This window comes from Gekko japonicus, unplaced genomic scaffold, assembly GCF_001447785.1.
Source record: "Gekko japonicus isolate JY-2015 unplaced genomic scaffold, Gekko_japonicus_V1.1 scaffold442, whole genome shotgun sequence".
In the NCBI taxonomy this organism is placed as follows: domain Eukaryota; kingdom Metazoa; phylum Chordata; class Lepidosauria; order Squamata; family Gekkonidae; genus Gekko; species Gekko japonicus.
In genome coordinates, this window is record NW_015174288.1 from 963620 (window position 1) to 978859 (window position 15240).

Here is a 15240-nt window from a genome sequence, read left to right on the forward strand (position 1 = left end):
TGTTCTAACCTGACTGCTCAGCAATTTCATGGAGTGCCCACAAGTTCTTGTATTGTGAGAAAGGGAGAAAAGTATGTCTTTCTCAGTCTGCTCTATCCCATGCATAATCTTATAAACCTCAATCATGTCACCTCTCAGCCGTCGTTTCTCCAAGCTAAAGAGCCCCAAGTGCTTTAACCTTTCTTCATAGGGAAAGTATTCCAACACACACCCCTCTTCTGAACTTTTTCCAAAGCTATAATATCCTTTTTGAGGTGTGGTGACCAGAACTGTACCAAGTACTCCAAATAAGGTTGCACCATCGATTTATACAGGGACATTATGATACTGGCTGATTTGTTTTCAATTCCCTTCCTAATAATCCCCAGCATAGCGTTGTCCTTTTTTATTGCAGTCGCACACTGTCTCAACATTTTCATTGAGTTATCTACTACAACTCCAAGATCTCTCTCTTGGTCAGTCTCTGCCAGTTCGGACCCCATCAATGTGTATTTATATTTAGGATTTTTGGCTCCAATGTGCATCACTTTGCACTTGGTCACATTGAACCCCATTTGCCACTTTGACGCCCACTCGCCCATCCTCGACAGATCCCTTTGGAGTGCCTCACAATCCTCCCTGGTTCTCACCACCCTGAACGACTTCGTGTCATCTGCAAATTTAGCCACCTCACTGCTTACTCACCAACAGAAGATTTAAGACAAATGATTCTCATGGCACAGTCTCTCGACATTCAAGTAACATCTGTAGAGAAGAAACCTAAGGATAAGATCCTAGGCAGACTATATCCTGATACTCCTGGAGCAGTAGCCTTCCTGTTGTTAGAAAGTATATTGCAGGGGTGGCCAAACTTGCCTAACGTAAGAGCCACATAGAATAAATGTCAGATTTGAGAGCAGCAAGACAGGGTCATCACGATGTGGGCACTTCGAAAAAGAGGATGAGACTTTAGGAGATCGCCATCTTGTTATTAGGAAGTGAGCACCGGATACTGTTTTGTATATATGATGTTTTAATATTTGATACTATTTACTATTTAATATTAATATTTTTAATATTTTATGGATGTATTATATTGGCAGTGTGCCTTGTAAGCCGCCCTGAGCCTATGGGGAGGGCGGGATAAAAATCTAAAAAATAAATAAATAAATAAGTAAATAAGTAAATAAGACATGAACAAATATTATACACGTTTTTATTGGAAAATATGCAAAATTGCTTTTATTACTATTAAACTGATAACTTTAGATGGGGAGGAAGGGGAGACAGAGAAAGAGAAAGAAAGGTGGAAAGAAAGAAAGTGGAAAGAAAGGAAATAGATGGAGAAGGGAGAGGTGGAAAGAAAGCAACTTTAACGTTAAATGTGTCCTCCAAGCCCCCCCCCCATGCCAGCTAGCTTGGCTTGGAGAAGGGATTTAAAGAGACAAATGCCTCATCCAAGGTGGGGGGGGGGCCCTCTGAGAATGCATTTAAAGTTCAAGTTGCTTTCTGTCTCTGCACTGGCTGGGGAAGGAAAGACCAATTGAAGAGGCATGCCTCCCCTTTGCTTCCTCAGCCACTATAGTGGGAGCAGCACAATATGTGTGAAAGAGCCACATGTGGCTCCCGAGCCACAGTTTACCCACCCCTGGTATATTGGATATGGCAAAGGGGTTATGGAACAAGCCATCTTTCATCCTTGCAACATCTAGGAGAGTTGAAAATATGTACAGGGTTAAATATGACACTTGTCTGTTCCTGTTGACGCACGCTGCCCCATCGTCTCTCATTGCAGAAGAGATGCAGGTGAAATATAGAAAGGGTGCACATTCTGCCCCTGCAGACAAAGAAGGCAGAAAGATAGATGTCTTCAGCCACAAGACCTATGCACCCTCTTCTTTGAATTTAAGAATCTCCAACTATCAAGCCATCATAGCAGCTTACTAATTATTTTTATAGGAGAAACTTACTCCCTTACTGGAACAGCTTCCAGAACACCAGAAATCCCTTGCAAAAGTCATCCAAATAGAAGCTCTGAAACTCTTAAAGCAGCAGTTAAATGCTAGTAAACATGCAGCAGATTCTTCTGCAAGAATGGCATCTGCCATTACACTGAGGAGGCATGTCTGGTTGAAGTCCACCATGCTTCCCCCCCCCCATGACCCGCAGCAGAGTTGGTCTTACTCTTTGAAGCCACATTGTTCTTCTCAGTAAAAACGGACAAATTCTTACAACAAATTAAGAAAAATAGACAGAGAGCATGCTCCTTTGGGATAACAGCTGCACCACCTCTTGCATTTTAACAATGATACCAACCAAGATACAAACTGGTGTACCAAGGGCTCCAACGCCCAATCACCAACGCTACCAGTATCCACAACACAGGTCTTTCCCTCATACCAACGTAGATCCTCACAGAGAACCAAGGTGGGTCAGTCACAACACCAGACTTCGAGAAATCATGGGCATCAAACTAAGCCTGTTTTCTGATTATTACCTGAAAGTGCCCTACCTTTGTTCCAGGAAGGCTCATCCATGTTCTTGCCAAAGCGGCAAGAAATCACAGGTGACACTTGGGCCCTGTCAATTGTTACAGGTGGTTATTGCTTGGGATTTAAAGAGTTACCACCATTACAGTCATTTACACAAGCTGTTGACAATAGTTCTCCAGCACTGGTTAGTGAGATAAAGGTTTTTTTGCAAAAAGGAGTTCAGAATCTGCACTGATGACTTGCACTTTGGTTTTTACTCAAAGGGTTTTTTAAACAATCAATAAAAAGGACAGTGTTTTACATCCAACTTTAGATTTCAGAGGTCTCAAGATTTCCTTAATGTACGTAAATTTAAAATGATTTCCCTGACATCAGTTGCACAATTACTGAATCCAGGACACTGGTTAGCGGTATTGATCTTCAGGATGCGTATTTTCACATTCACATTAGTGTGAGATCTAGGAAATACCTACGATTCTTAGTATATGGTACCTTTTATAAATATAGGGTACTCCCCCTCGGGCTAGCAACATCCCCTCAAATCTTTATGAAGCATATGGCAGTAGTGGTGGCCCACTTGAACTCAAGAAATTGTTCAGTATCTCCCTAGCTTGATGACTGGTTATTTACTGCCCTAAGAGGGAACTACAGCCTCAAATCATAATACCGGTTCAAACCTGTTAGGAACTGGGCCTCCACATTAATTTGATGAAGTCCCATTTAATGTTGCTCCAATAAATGACAGCTGTTGCAGAGGACATAGATTCTTGTGCTTGTAGAAAGTTTTTACCTTTAGATAGAGTGCTACTTATTAAACATATGGTCAACCATTTCAAGATTATTTCCAAAGTGCGCTTACTAGCCAAAAGTTATTAGGCTTAATTGCTTTGGCAGTCTTTGTAGTCTCATCCAGACTGACAATACTATGGCAATGTATTATCACAACAAACAGGGGGGCGGGGAGGAATTTGCCTCTCCCTTTGTGTCAAGAAACCACAGCCATCTGAGAATGGCCCGTTGCATACCAAATCTTGCTTCAAACTGTACATATTGCTGGTGTGGGAAATGTAACAGCAGACAGGCTCAGCAGGCTAGGAGACAGCATTCACGAGTAGGCTATTCCTCACAATTTTATTTATTTATGGGATTTTTATTCTGCCCTCCCCAAACAGCCTCAGAGTGGATCACAACAAATTGAGTCAAAGTCTCGTTACAATAAAATCACATTAAAATCATAAAAACAAACTCTCCTTATATATAATTCTGTTTTGGTCATGGACTCTCCTGAACATTCCACATGCTCCCAAATCAGTTTGCTCCCTGATCTGCCACTCAGAAGCTGTCCCTATCCACTGGCTGCATTGCCTGAGTCTCGTCTCCAACATTCTAAACAGTTTGCTGTTCCTCTTCCCCCAATAGCCAGTCGGAACACAGACATCATTTGCATATGTGGCCTGATTGGCCTTTGCCTCTAACATTCTAAACAGTTTGTTGTTGCGAGTCACTGAATGTGTCCTGAGATAAAATACATCTTCCAATCTTCCCTTAAACGGTCACTGGAGTTGCCAAGCTCCCTGTGGGGCCTGGAGATCTCCCAGAAATCACCATGTTCCACAGCACATCATTTTCCCCAAAGAAAATTTCCCAGCTATTACAATGGCTGCTTTGGGTAGTGAACTCTATGGCATTATACCCTGCTGAAGTCCCTCCAGACCCCAAACCCTGCCCTCCCCAGGCTCTACCCCTCAAATCTACAGGTCTGGCCCTCCCCTTAGTATTGCCAGCCTCCAGGCACCACCTGGAGATCTCCAAGATCAGTTCTCTTGGAGAGAATGGCTGCTTTGGGCAATGGACTCATATATGGCCTGATTGGTCTTTGCCTCTAACATTCTAAACAGTTTGTTGTTGCAAGTCATTGAATGTGTCCTGAGGTAAAATACATATCCCAATATTCCCTTAAATGGTCACTGGAGTTGCCAAAATACATATCCCAATCTTCCATTAAACGGTCACTGGAGTTGCCAGTCTCCCTGTGGGGCCTAGAGATCTCCCAGAAATCACCGTGTTCCCCAGCCACAGCACATCATTTCCCCTACAGAAAATTTCCCAGCTATTAAAATGGCTGCTTTGAGCAGTGGACTCTATGGAATTATACCCTGCTGAAGTCCCTCCATACCCCAAACCCTGCCCTCCCCAGGCTCTATCCCTCAAATCTACAGGTCTGGCCCTCCCCTTAGTATTGCCAGCCTCCAGGCAGCACCTGGAGATCTCCAAGATCAGATCTCCTGGAGAGAATGGTTTCTTTGGGCAATGGACTCTATGGAATTATACCCTGCTGAGGTCCCTCCGCACCCCAAACCCTGCCCTCCCCATGCTCTACCCCTCAAATCTACAGGTATTTCCCAACCCAGAGTTGGCAACCCTGTAACTGGCTATGGAATCACTTTCCTGACCCTTGGAACTCAGAAGACATGGCATAGGAGGAGGTGCTTTTCTACCTTAGCTGCCACTGCATAACCCCAAATCAACATAAGTCAGGGGTGGAGGGAACCATACCCATTACCATGAGGCTGTCCTCCCATACTACCCACCTGGGGCAGTAAAATGACTTGAGACAGCCCTGCCTTATAGCCAAGGCTTTTTTTGTAGAAAAAGCTCAGCAAAAACTCATTAGCATAATAAGCCACACCCAATAGCAGAAACTCATTAGCATATTAGGCCACACCCCTGACAGCACAGCTTATTGGCATATTAGGTCACTCCCACATGTTACCAGAAGTGTGCTCATCCAGCCACACTCACCTTTTGCTTCTTATTCTGTTTACCTTGTTTGTTGTCCAAACCCAGAGCTTTTTTGTAGCAGGAACTCCTTTGCATGTTAGGCCACATACCCCTAATGTAGCCAATCCTAATGAGTTTCTGCTGTTGGGTGTGGCCTATTATGCTAATGCATTCTTGCTGGGTGTGGCCAACTTGGAAGCTAGCCGGAACTCCGTTCCTGTGCGTTCCTGCCCAAAAATAGCCCTGCTTACAGCTGAGCAGTACCTGCTTACAGCAGCTTCACTCACTATTGCAGCCGCCTGGAAGTTGACCAAGCCCCCAACGGTGGAGGACTGGAGAAACAAAGTATGGGAGCAATTCATTATGGACAAAATAACTGACACATTGAACATAATCCTGCACAACATACTCCAGATTTGTGCGTACCTGGTTTCCCTATTTACAATTCATGATGGAAAACGATCTCTTGCCACAAACTCTGAGTCTTGCATCCTGGCTTCACTTCTGAATCAACAACTATCATGATACATCATTAACACAATATCTTAATTGGTGCAAATATTCTTACCAGTGTATAGTACTCTCAGGCAACTCTCAACTTTTAGAACAAAAAACCCTTTCATAGACTAGACTGACACATAATTCAGACTTTCATAGTAAATGTGCTCTAATTTTCTTGTTCAGATGGTTACGTAACCCATCTGTCTGTTTACCCTGATACATTGTTGCATTATTTGTCATTTGGCTGTTATGGAATTTGTATGTTTGCATTTAAATTTAAATAAAACTATTAATTAATAGCTAAGCAGAAGGAAATACACATGACTTGCTTCCCTCTATTTTCCCCTTTCCTCTGCCGCTCCCCAGCCACAGCCAGGACACTCACGTGGCGCTTCCTTCTAGAGCTCGTTATATTTCTTCACACAACGGGCCTTACTCCTAGTAAACAATAGAATTGGTAGCAGCAATATATAGATCTGTTGGGGCTATAGGGTGGAATCAGATGGGCCCTTTCAGCAGGTTGGGAAGTAAAGCAGGGAGGCCAACTGAGGTGGACACCTGCCGCCTGAACCAAAGGTCTGGCAGAACAGCTCTGTTTTACAGGCCCTGCGGAACAATAAAAGGTCCCACAGGGCCTTGATCTCCAGTGGGAGCTGATTCCACTATGCTGGAGCCAGGGCAGAAAAAGCCCTGACCCTGGTTGAGGCTAAACGGATGTCCTTTGGGCTGGGGGTAACCAGTAAATGCTGGTCCTGTGAGTGCAAGGCTCTTCGGGGGGCATATAGGAAGAGGCGGTCCTTCAGATATGTCGGTCCCAGGCTGCATAAGTCTTTGTAGGTTACTACCAACACCTTGAAACAGACCTGGTACTCAAATGGTAGCCAGTGTAAGCTGCACAATACTCACCAAATGCATGCCCGCACAAACGATGCCATTAGCAGGCATGCTGCCACATTCTGGACTACTTGGAGTTTCCGGATCAGTCTCGGGGCAAGCCACATAAAATGAGTTACAGTAATCAAGGCTGGAAATGACCACTGCATGGGTCACTGTAGCCAAGTCCTGCGGGGAGAGGTAAGGAGCCAATTGCCTGATCTGATGGAAAAAGGCAGACCTGGCAACTGCAGTGACCTGGGCCTCTATAGAAAGTGAGGCATCCAGGATCACCCCCAGGCTCCTCACATTCTGGACCAGCAGAAGTGGCACACCATCCAGGGTGGGCAGCCCAATCCCCATCTTAACTCCACCTCCTACTTAGATACAGGACCTCCATCTTCGTTGGATTTTCAACTGGCTCTGCTGCAATCAACCAGCCATGGCCTCCAATGCCCCAGTCAAAATCTTTGGGGCAGAGTCCGGGCAGCCATTCAATAACAGAAAGAGTTGGGTGTCATCCGCATATTGATGGCACCCCAACCCCCCAGACCAACTGGGCAAGGGGGCACATGTAGATGTTAAACAATATTGGCAAGAGGATCGCCCTGTGGCACACCAAATTCAAGTGGGTGTCGCAGGGAGATCACATATACCCCATTTTTGTAAGATGGGGATTCCTGATCATTGACCTATTCGCTACTTGTCACAACACAAAGGCTCCCCATTTCTGTACCAGGGTGCATACAAACCCATGCTCCCTAGGAAACGCTTTTCAACTATGGTGGGATCAAACTCTTCTCTATGCCTTTCCTTCCTTGCCGCTCGTAGGGTAAGTGGTTGCCAAGCTGATAGCAGACAATTTCCATTGTATAACAATTACCCCTTTCTGGCTGAGACAATTGTGGTTCCAGGCAATACTAAATAGGTCATGGGGCAGATTTATTCACCTGCCCTGGGTACACAACCTCCTTGTAGTAGGAAACACTACCCACCCTACCCTGCGGTATCTAAACTTGATAGTGTAGTTACTAAAACTAATCCACAGAGATTCTCATGGGCAGTGATCAATATACCAGAAAACCCTCAACTAGAGCTTCTTACAAATTTAAATGGAAAAGGTTTTGGCCTAGCTAGGTACTGAAGATGTGATACCAGAAACTTGGCCCTTACCTATAATCTTAGAATACCTCAGCTCTTTGGAGCAAACAGGTCTGTCCAACTCCCCTGTGAAGGTATATTTGGCAGCAGTTTCTGCATTTCAGAGGGGAAGCCCCTGTTTTCTCACAATATGGCAAAAAAAATTCTCAAGAGTCTTAATAATTTATATCCACCTTTAACCCCCATTTAACCTCAATGGTCACTGACCTTAGTGTTGACCCAACTTGACTGCAGCTTCCCTTTGAACACTTAGCAACCTGTTGCCTGGAGGGCCTCTCCTTAAAACCTGAGTTTCTGATAGGGATTACTTCGGCAAGGAGGGTAAGAGAGATCTCAGCTCTTAGAGCTGACTACCCATTTATCAAATTTCATGAACACAGCATGGTGCTCAGACCTAGTGTAACATTCTTACCTAAGATAATACCACAGTTTCACCTAAACCAAGACATATCACTCCCTACATTATTCTCTCATCTATCATCTGATGCAGAAAAGAAATCACACACTTTGGATGTTAAACATGCACTACTATTTTATTTAAATACAACCAGTGCCATTAGAAAAACTGTAAGATTGTTTGTTTTGCCAGCCACTCTAAGGGAAAGGCGTTGTCAGCTCAACCCATCTCAAGATGGATAGTGTCTACAATCAAGAAGCCATACAAACTGATTTCAGTACCATGCCCATTGGAGGTTAACGCACATTCAACAAGATCTCAATCAACGTCAGCAGCTCTGAGATGTGGCATTCCCTTACTGGACATCTGTACAGCTGCCACAGTCTTCCACAGACACATTCATAAAGCATTACTCTGTAGACGTTAATATAAGAAAGGAGACTTTAGTGGGGACAGCAGTATTGCAGTCTATTTTTCAATAAGAGTGCTCACCCCACCACCTAGCTACTCAGCTTGGTAGTCTCCCATGTGGGACTGTGCAGGACAATGAAGATGAAAACAGCATTGCACTTATCTGTAACTGTTGTTCATCGAGTTGTCACTGTGCAGGAACACATCCCTCCCCCTCTTACCCCGCTGCGAGCAAGGACTCTGAAGTATTAAAGTTTATTTCAAATGTCTTCTATGCTCATAGTGGCAGCTCAGGAGAACTGAGGGAGTGTGTTGACCCCCTCCTTGGAGCACGTGATTGTTAGGCAGAAAATGGCTCCTATGTCTCCAGCTACTGTTACTATACTAGCAAAAAAAATCTTCCGTAAGCCAGCCTGCACATTACCCATGTGTGCCTGCACAACAGATAAGTGCAACACTCTTTTGCTCCTCTCAAAGCAGACAAAGCCAAAGAGGGGGAATGTGCTTTTATGCAGGCTGACATGCAGCCAAAGCCTTTGAAAATAGCCAGTGAGTCCGAGGCTCTGTCACACCGCACCTCATCATGGAGGGGGAATGTGCCTTTATTCAGAATGGCATGTAGCCAAACTCTTTGAAAAAGAGCTATTCTGAGTCCAGGTCGCATGTATGCTCATATTCAACTGCTGTTTGAATAGCCTGAGGACCTCTGCTTGGATAACCTTGGCCAAAGACTTCTTATCATCAGGTAACTGCTCTAGATAAAGGGTGATCTTCTCCCATAAAAAGAGCTCATAAACTACCATAATCGCCTGGTAATTTTCTATTCTGAGGTTTAAAGATGAAGAGTAAGTCTTGCAGCTCAAGGCATCGTTCTTCCTGCCCTCCTTATCAGCTTGGAGTGGAATATGAACCCACTCTCTGCTTAGCCTGCATCTCCTCTGCTACTAAGGAGCAGGATGGGTAAAAAGGAAGGGACAGCCCTCCTGCTGACCCCTGTACATATTCTTGACTTTACGAGATGTGGCAGGAATGGAAGATGGTTTTTCCCAAACCAATTTTGCCATCTCCAGGAACCTCTCTAGGAGCAGGAAGGCTACAATCCCTACTGTGTCAGTATAGAGTTGCCCAGGATCTTGTCCTTGTGTCCATGGATGTGATCTGGATGTCCAAAGACTGTGCCATTCATACATCTGCTCTGAGTACAGACGTAAGTCTTCACTTGGAAACACTGGGTCATGATCTCCCACCATATCGTCAGGTGTTGGTTCTGAAGCTACACTGGAACGAGCTATGAACCTGCACTCTTCTTTCTCCTCAGAATTATAAACAGCTGAAAACGAATGGGGGGTTCAATAAGTAGGTGTATGCAGTGGTTCTGAAGGGTTTGCCCATTTTCAATTACTCTGAGCGGGGTGGCAACACGGGTACTGTTGCCATTATCCTGAAGGTGCCCATGGAGGCGATGGAGCAGGAGACGTAGCAAAGTGTTCAGAAGGGACATCAACTTGAGTGGCTAGGTCACATACTGATTGGAGACCATGCTGGAGAGTGGCCACTAAGATGGGGTGCACTGAGTAGTATGCCCGCTGACCTCAATGATGACCTTCAGAATTGGTTCCTTCGAAGCTGCCCCTTTCAATTCCAAGTGAGTCAGATCCAACTGATTACTTTTGTGTTTAGACTTCAATCGGTGTTTCTTAGACAGTGGATCCGATGCGGACCTGGTTAGAACCCATTATGGTGTCCGAATCCTGGTTAAATCAGTTCTCAACACCACTCACTTCGAAGAAAGTTTAGTTTATTGAGACATTGAAGAATACCATACTGAACATGAGCTTTGTTAGGACTGGAGGTGAAAGCGTGGAGAGTGTAGATATATTGTGTTCAAGCAAAGGCACTAAAGATCAGGACCCAATCACCCCACGACATTTGAGTGCCAGAAATAACAGTCAACTACCCCCCCCCCCACTAAGCACGTACCCCTCTACAGAAATAAAGCAAAACAACAGTGTCTGATACATCAAAGCATTTAGGAAAACGAAAGCATTTGGTATTCACACCCCTCTCTTCTTCCTCCTTCCTCTATGGAAGTCGAACTATAAAATGCATACTGAGCCTGACATATGGTGTCCCAGAACGCTTACAGTTTGGATCATGGAAGAGACTGGACTGAAATCACTGATGAAGGGCAGGAAACACAGTGTGAGATGGGTTTAGGGGCTGAATGTTTTCACTGCCAGGCTAGTAGATGTAGACAGAGCCCTCTCTCATAAGGCAGTCTTGAGGCTGGAGATGTGATCCACCTGGGCTTTTGGAGTAAACTGCTGGCAGATATTACATGCCACAATACTATGGTTCTCCCCAAGGTTCAGAAGACAAACAGAGTGCTTTTCTGTCTGAGTCATTTTTGTTGAGCCGGATGAACATTTTAAAAATAACATGTTTCCTCTACAAAAACACAGAGTTAACTAGGAGTGTTCTCCTCTAGGTGGTGGCAAAGAGAGAACTGAAGGAGAGTGCAGAGCCCCTCCCTGAAGCATGTGCCTGTTGGGCAGGAAAACAGCTCTAACAGCTCCACCTGGGAGGGGCTCCTCCTGTTCTGTCACTAAGCTAGCTAAAAAATCTTCTAGCAGATGGCCTGCACAGTCCCATGTGGGATTGCACAGAACAATGAAGATGAATGTCCCCTTTTAAAGGTGTCACCCATCCAGCCTCAGATGGACAGGGCATTCAAAGCAAGCTGCCAAAGAGTAGACAGGTAGGTTCATATGGGAGAAGGTGTTCCTTAAGGTAGGCCAGCCTCAAGCCATAGAGGGCTTTAAAGGTCTACTACTAGACACAGACCAAGAAGTTTTATACTTTTCATCATGCCAACACAAGAGACCAGAAATCCAAAGATCTGGAAAATAAGGCTACAACTGTGAAAACAGAGCATCTTGTCCCTCCCTGCTTCCCAGTTACAATGTTGCAGCCTCAGGCCTAGAATCAACAACTATCATGATACATCAGGCCTAGAGCACAGATACGACTCACCTCATTTTCATCGACTGAAGCACTATCCTCAGCATTGCCAATGCGGATCACAAAATCAGTAGTGCGGAAGCGGAAGTCTGGGTGATCAGCAATATCATACACACTGACATCCTCTTCCTCCCCAACAAGCTGGCAAAAAAAGAAGACGACAGATAATAGCTTAGTACCTTTCCATGCATGCTTTTTCAATTATTTAGTGCTTCTGCCTTAGAGGAAGTCAACACCCCATGACTCAAAGATGTTTGTGCATATTTTTTTTAAAAGAAGCATCCTGTTATAACATTATAACCTTCCAATAAAACTTCACATTATTTCAAAATGGGTAGGTACTCACTCTACTGTATAAATCTGGAATGCCTGTATATGTTTGTGTGGGGAACTACACTTTCACAAGCACCTCTACAAAGTCTCCCTCCCTGGCGAAAGCTGACACTCTTTTTCCATATGGAGGAGAAGTGAATAATCCCTTGGAGCATTCTGGGTGATGAAGTCACGTGAAGGGGCTCTACTACATGAGAGCCTAGATATTTTTATCCACTCTTAAGCTTCTGCACTTCATTCATGTCAATTGTCCTATTTTGCCTAATTCTGTGAGAAGGTGAAGGTCATTTGAAAGCAAGAATTTTATGGTTCCAAAATCAGCTTAGCTTGCAATTATCCTTCCAGGGCGGCATGCCATATAGTTCAAAATGGGATCAGAAAATGACAAATGTAGTAAATATTTACTATAAAGCAGGATTTAACAAGATTCAATCAAGTGGATCTGAAAAAATATGCAACATTCCACTGACAGCAAGACATAAGGTTTTCATTCAGTTCTTAAATGGGCAGCTTACATGTCTGAGATTTCTAGGAAAGGAATCGAATATAGCATCACAGTTAGGCCACGCTGCCACAAGCTTCAAACTGCTCACACTGAATGAAATACCACATGAAATGGCAAAACAAAAGCTCACAAGGAGACTCACAAAACATGAAGATAACAGTGTCTACAGGCTTCTATCTCATCTACTTCAACTAACATTTTAATCAGAGGGATCAGAAAATTCCCTAGAAACATCCATAATGCTGCAACCTCATACCGGGGGACAGGGGACCAGGCAGGGGGGTGGGGGCTTTTGCTTCTTACCTCCACATCATCCCCACTGGGTTTCAGCTTGAACCATTTCACCACACAGGTGCGGCCAACATGGTCTCCTGACTGCACCACTCCGTACATACCAGGATCCAGAGAACACTGTGCTATATGGAATTGAAGGAAGGATAGTTCAGTGAGAGAAAGCCTGCATACAGTAGCATCAACCCTCTGAGGACTTTTATTGGCTATTATCCAGTATCTGAGACTTCCCTTATTACTGTCTTCCTTACAACTAACTCTTCCTCAGGTTTCCCTGCTTTACCCAAAGGAGGCACTGTCATGAACCACCCTGGGTTAGCATGGGAAAAGGAGTTCTTGGAGGATAATTTGTCATCAAGCCCCGTCTTGGCAGACCCTTTCCAATGCCTCCTCCAAGAACTTGGCAAGCCTAGGACAGGAAGAGAAGAACTGACTCACAAGGAGATGGGCACAGAGTGGTAATAAATTCCCTGGCGACTTCTTGCAATGACATGGAGAAAGGAGCTCTTGCACCTGGGCTCCATCTTGTTAGGGGCCATCACTACACTGAGCTAACAAAAGGCAGGCAGCACAGATTGAGACTCAAAGTAATGGCTGATCGAACACTTTAGCTTTAACAGTAAAAAGCCTACTCTAGAATAACAGTTACAGTATGTTACAGAAGGGACAGAGTGCATGTATGCACCTTTATTTTGTACAGTGATCTGTACAGTGTATGTGTGTAGACATTTTCTTTTTACTAAATTCCTTCTCATTTTGAATACTGGAAATTTGTTCTCTGAACTACAAAAAGTCTCATTAGAAATAAAAAGAGCACCAAGGGAAGGGAAGCTGCCAGTCAGTAGATCCTTCGATCCCTCAGAATGTGCAAGTGCAGTAAACAATCTCTGTGAAAGCTAGTCAAGAGGGAGGGCAGGAGATGTGGGCACTAGGAAGAGCCTTTAAACAGTGACACAGTACTAGGAGTCCTAGTCCTCTTCCTTTCTAGTGCTCTAATTGACCAGCTGGTGGCAGTGGAAATATCAGAGGATAGTAAAAAAAAACCTCTGGGAGTTGGATGGGATAGGGTGTGCCACTGGGTGGAGTACGAGAAGAGCTGCTGTTTGTCTCAGCTTCTCAAAGGACCTTAAATGGAATGGCACTCAAGGCTCAGTAGGCACAACAGTAATACCACCTTCCAGAAGTAGCAAGCATGGAAGTTTATCTGCACACGCGCCTACACATTACTTATGGCAATCTATCCACTGAAAACCAGTACTCAGCTGCATACAGGTGGTCTCAATGTCTCAATCACTAGTATCTCTAAAGGATTAATGATCACTCAGAAGAACGGAGTTTTAAAAAAGGAGCTAGATAAAACAATGGTCTCACTTGGTATGAGGCAGCTTCATATGTTCAAGACTGAGCTGATACTACATTCTTAAAATATTACAAGGCTTATTTTACTACTGCAAACTGCTAGGGTTAGAAAACAGGAGTGTGCAAAAAAAAATAGGTATTTTTTGAGTTTGGGAATACCAAATCCAAAAAATACTGGTATATACTGATATTCCCAAATCACAATATTGGTATGATATTGGCATTTGGGGAAAATCAGTACTGGTGAAATTACTCAGCTCCATATCCCCTTTTCTCCGAGTCGCACTGCGGCAGTGGACGCAGCACACCTCAGCAATGGAAGGGAAGGTATGTCTCTCCTTCCCATTCCTTCCTGAAGTGTGCTGCCACCATGGAGCAACTAAAGCAACTTCCTAGAGTCGTGCTCGCAGAGACGGCATGCCTCAGGGAGGGGGGAAGGCTTTAAATGCCATTACACCTCAGTTTGGCTTTCCCCTCCTTCAAATGGGGGGGAGCCAAATAGAGAGGTTTTAAGTCATCCCTCCAGTCTAAAAGGATCAGTGGGTGCTGAAATGATTCTTTTATATAGGAAGGAAGCCTTCAACCCCCTCAGTTTTGTTCTCCCTTACTCTGGAGCCGGGGAGAGGAAAACTGGGGGTATTTATGTCTTACCCCATTTATTTATTTATTACACTTATATCCCGCCCATCCCGTAAATGGGCTCAGGGCGGGTCACAACAGTTCAATAAACACAATAAAGTTTAAACACTTTAAACATATAAAATCAATAGTCATGTTTGCAGAAGGGAGAATCTGGCCCATTGATGTAACTAGGTATGGCCGGTTATCAGTAGGTGGGAGACCGCAGCCTCGGGGGGGGGGCATATGTGGATGCCCGCTGTCTCCGCCAAAAGTCTGGCAAAACAGCTCCATCTTGCAGGCCCTGTGGAATTGAATAAGATCCTGCAGAGCTCTGATCTCGATAGGGAGCATGTTCCAGCAGGTGGGGGCCAGGGCGGAAAAAGCCCTGGCCCTGGTTGAGGCTAAGCGGACATCCTTCGGGCCAGGGATCACGAGGAGATGTTGACTCTCGAAGTGTAATGCTCTCCGAGGAGTATATGGGAAGAGGCGGTCCCTTAGGTATGTTGGTCCCAGGC

General features: G+C 44.6%; 1 protein-coding gene across 1 annotated transcript in view; it reads right to left on the bottom strand.

The window, feature by feature from the left end:
- The window catches only part of UBE2O (ubiquitin conjugating enzyme E2O), a 128769-nt gene that overhangs the window by 32688 nt on the left and 80841 nt on the right, over positions 1-15240 (bottom strand). The window contains exons 11-12 of the mRNA XM_015424011.1: positions 12758-12870; positions 11629-11757 (exon numbers count right to left, since the gene is read on the bottom strand). Of these exons, the coding sequence (XP_015279497.1) occupies positions 11629-11757; positions 12758-12870 (242 nt within the window). The remainder of the gene's footprint in view (positions 1-11628; positions 11758-12757; positions 12871-15240) is intronic.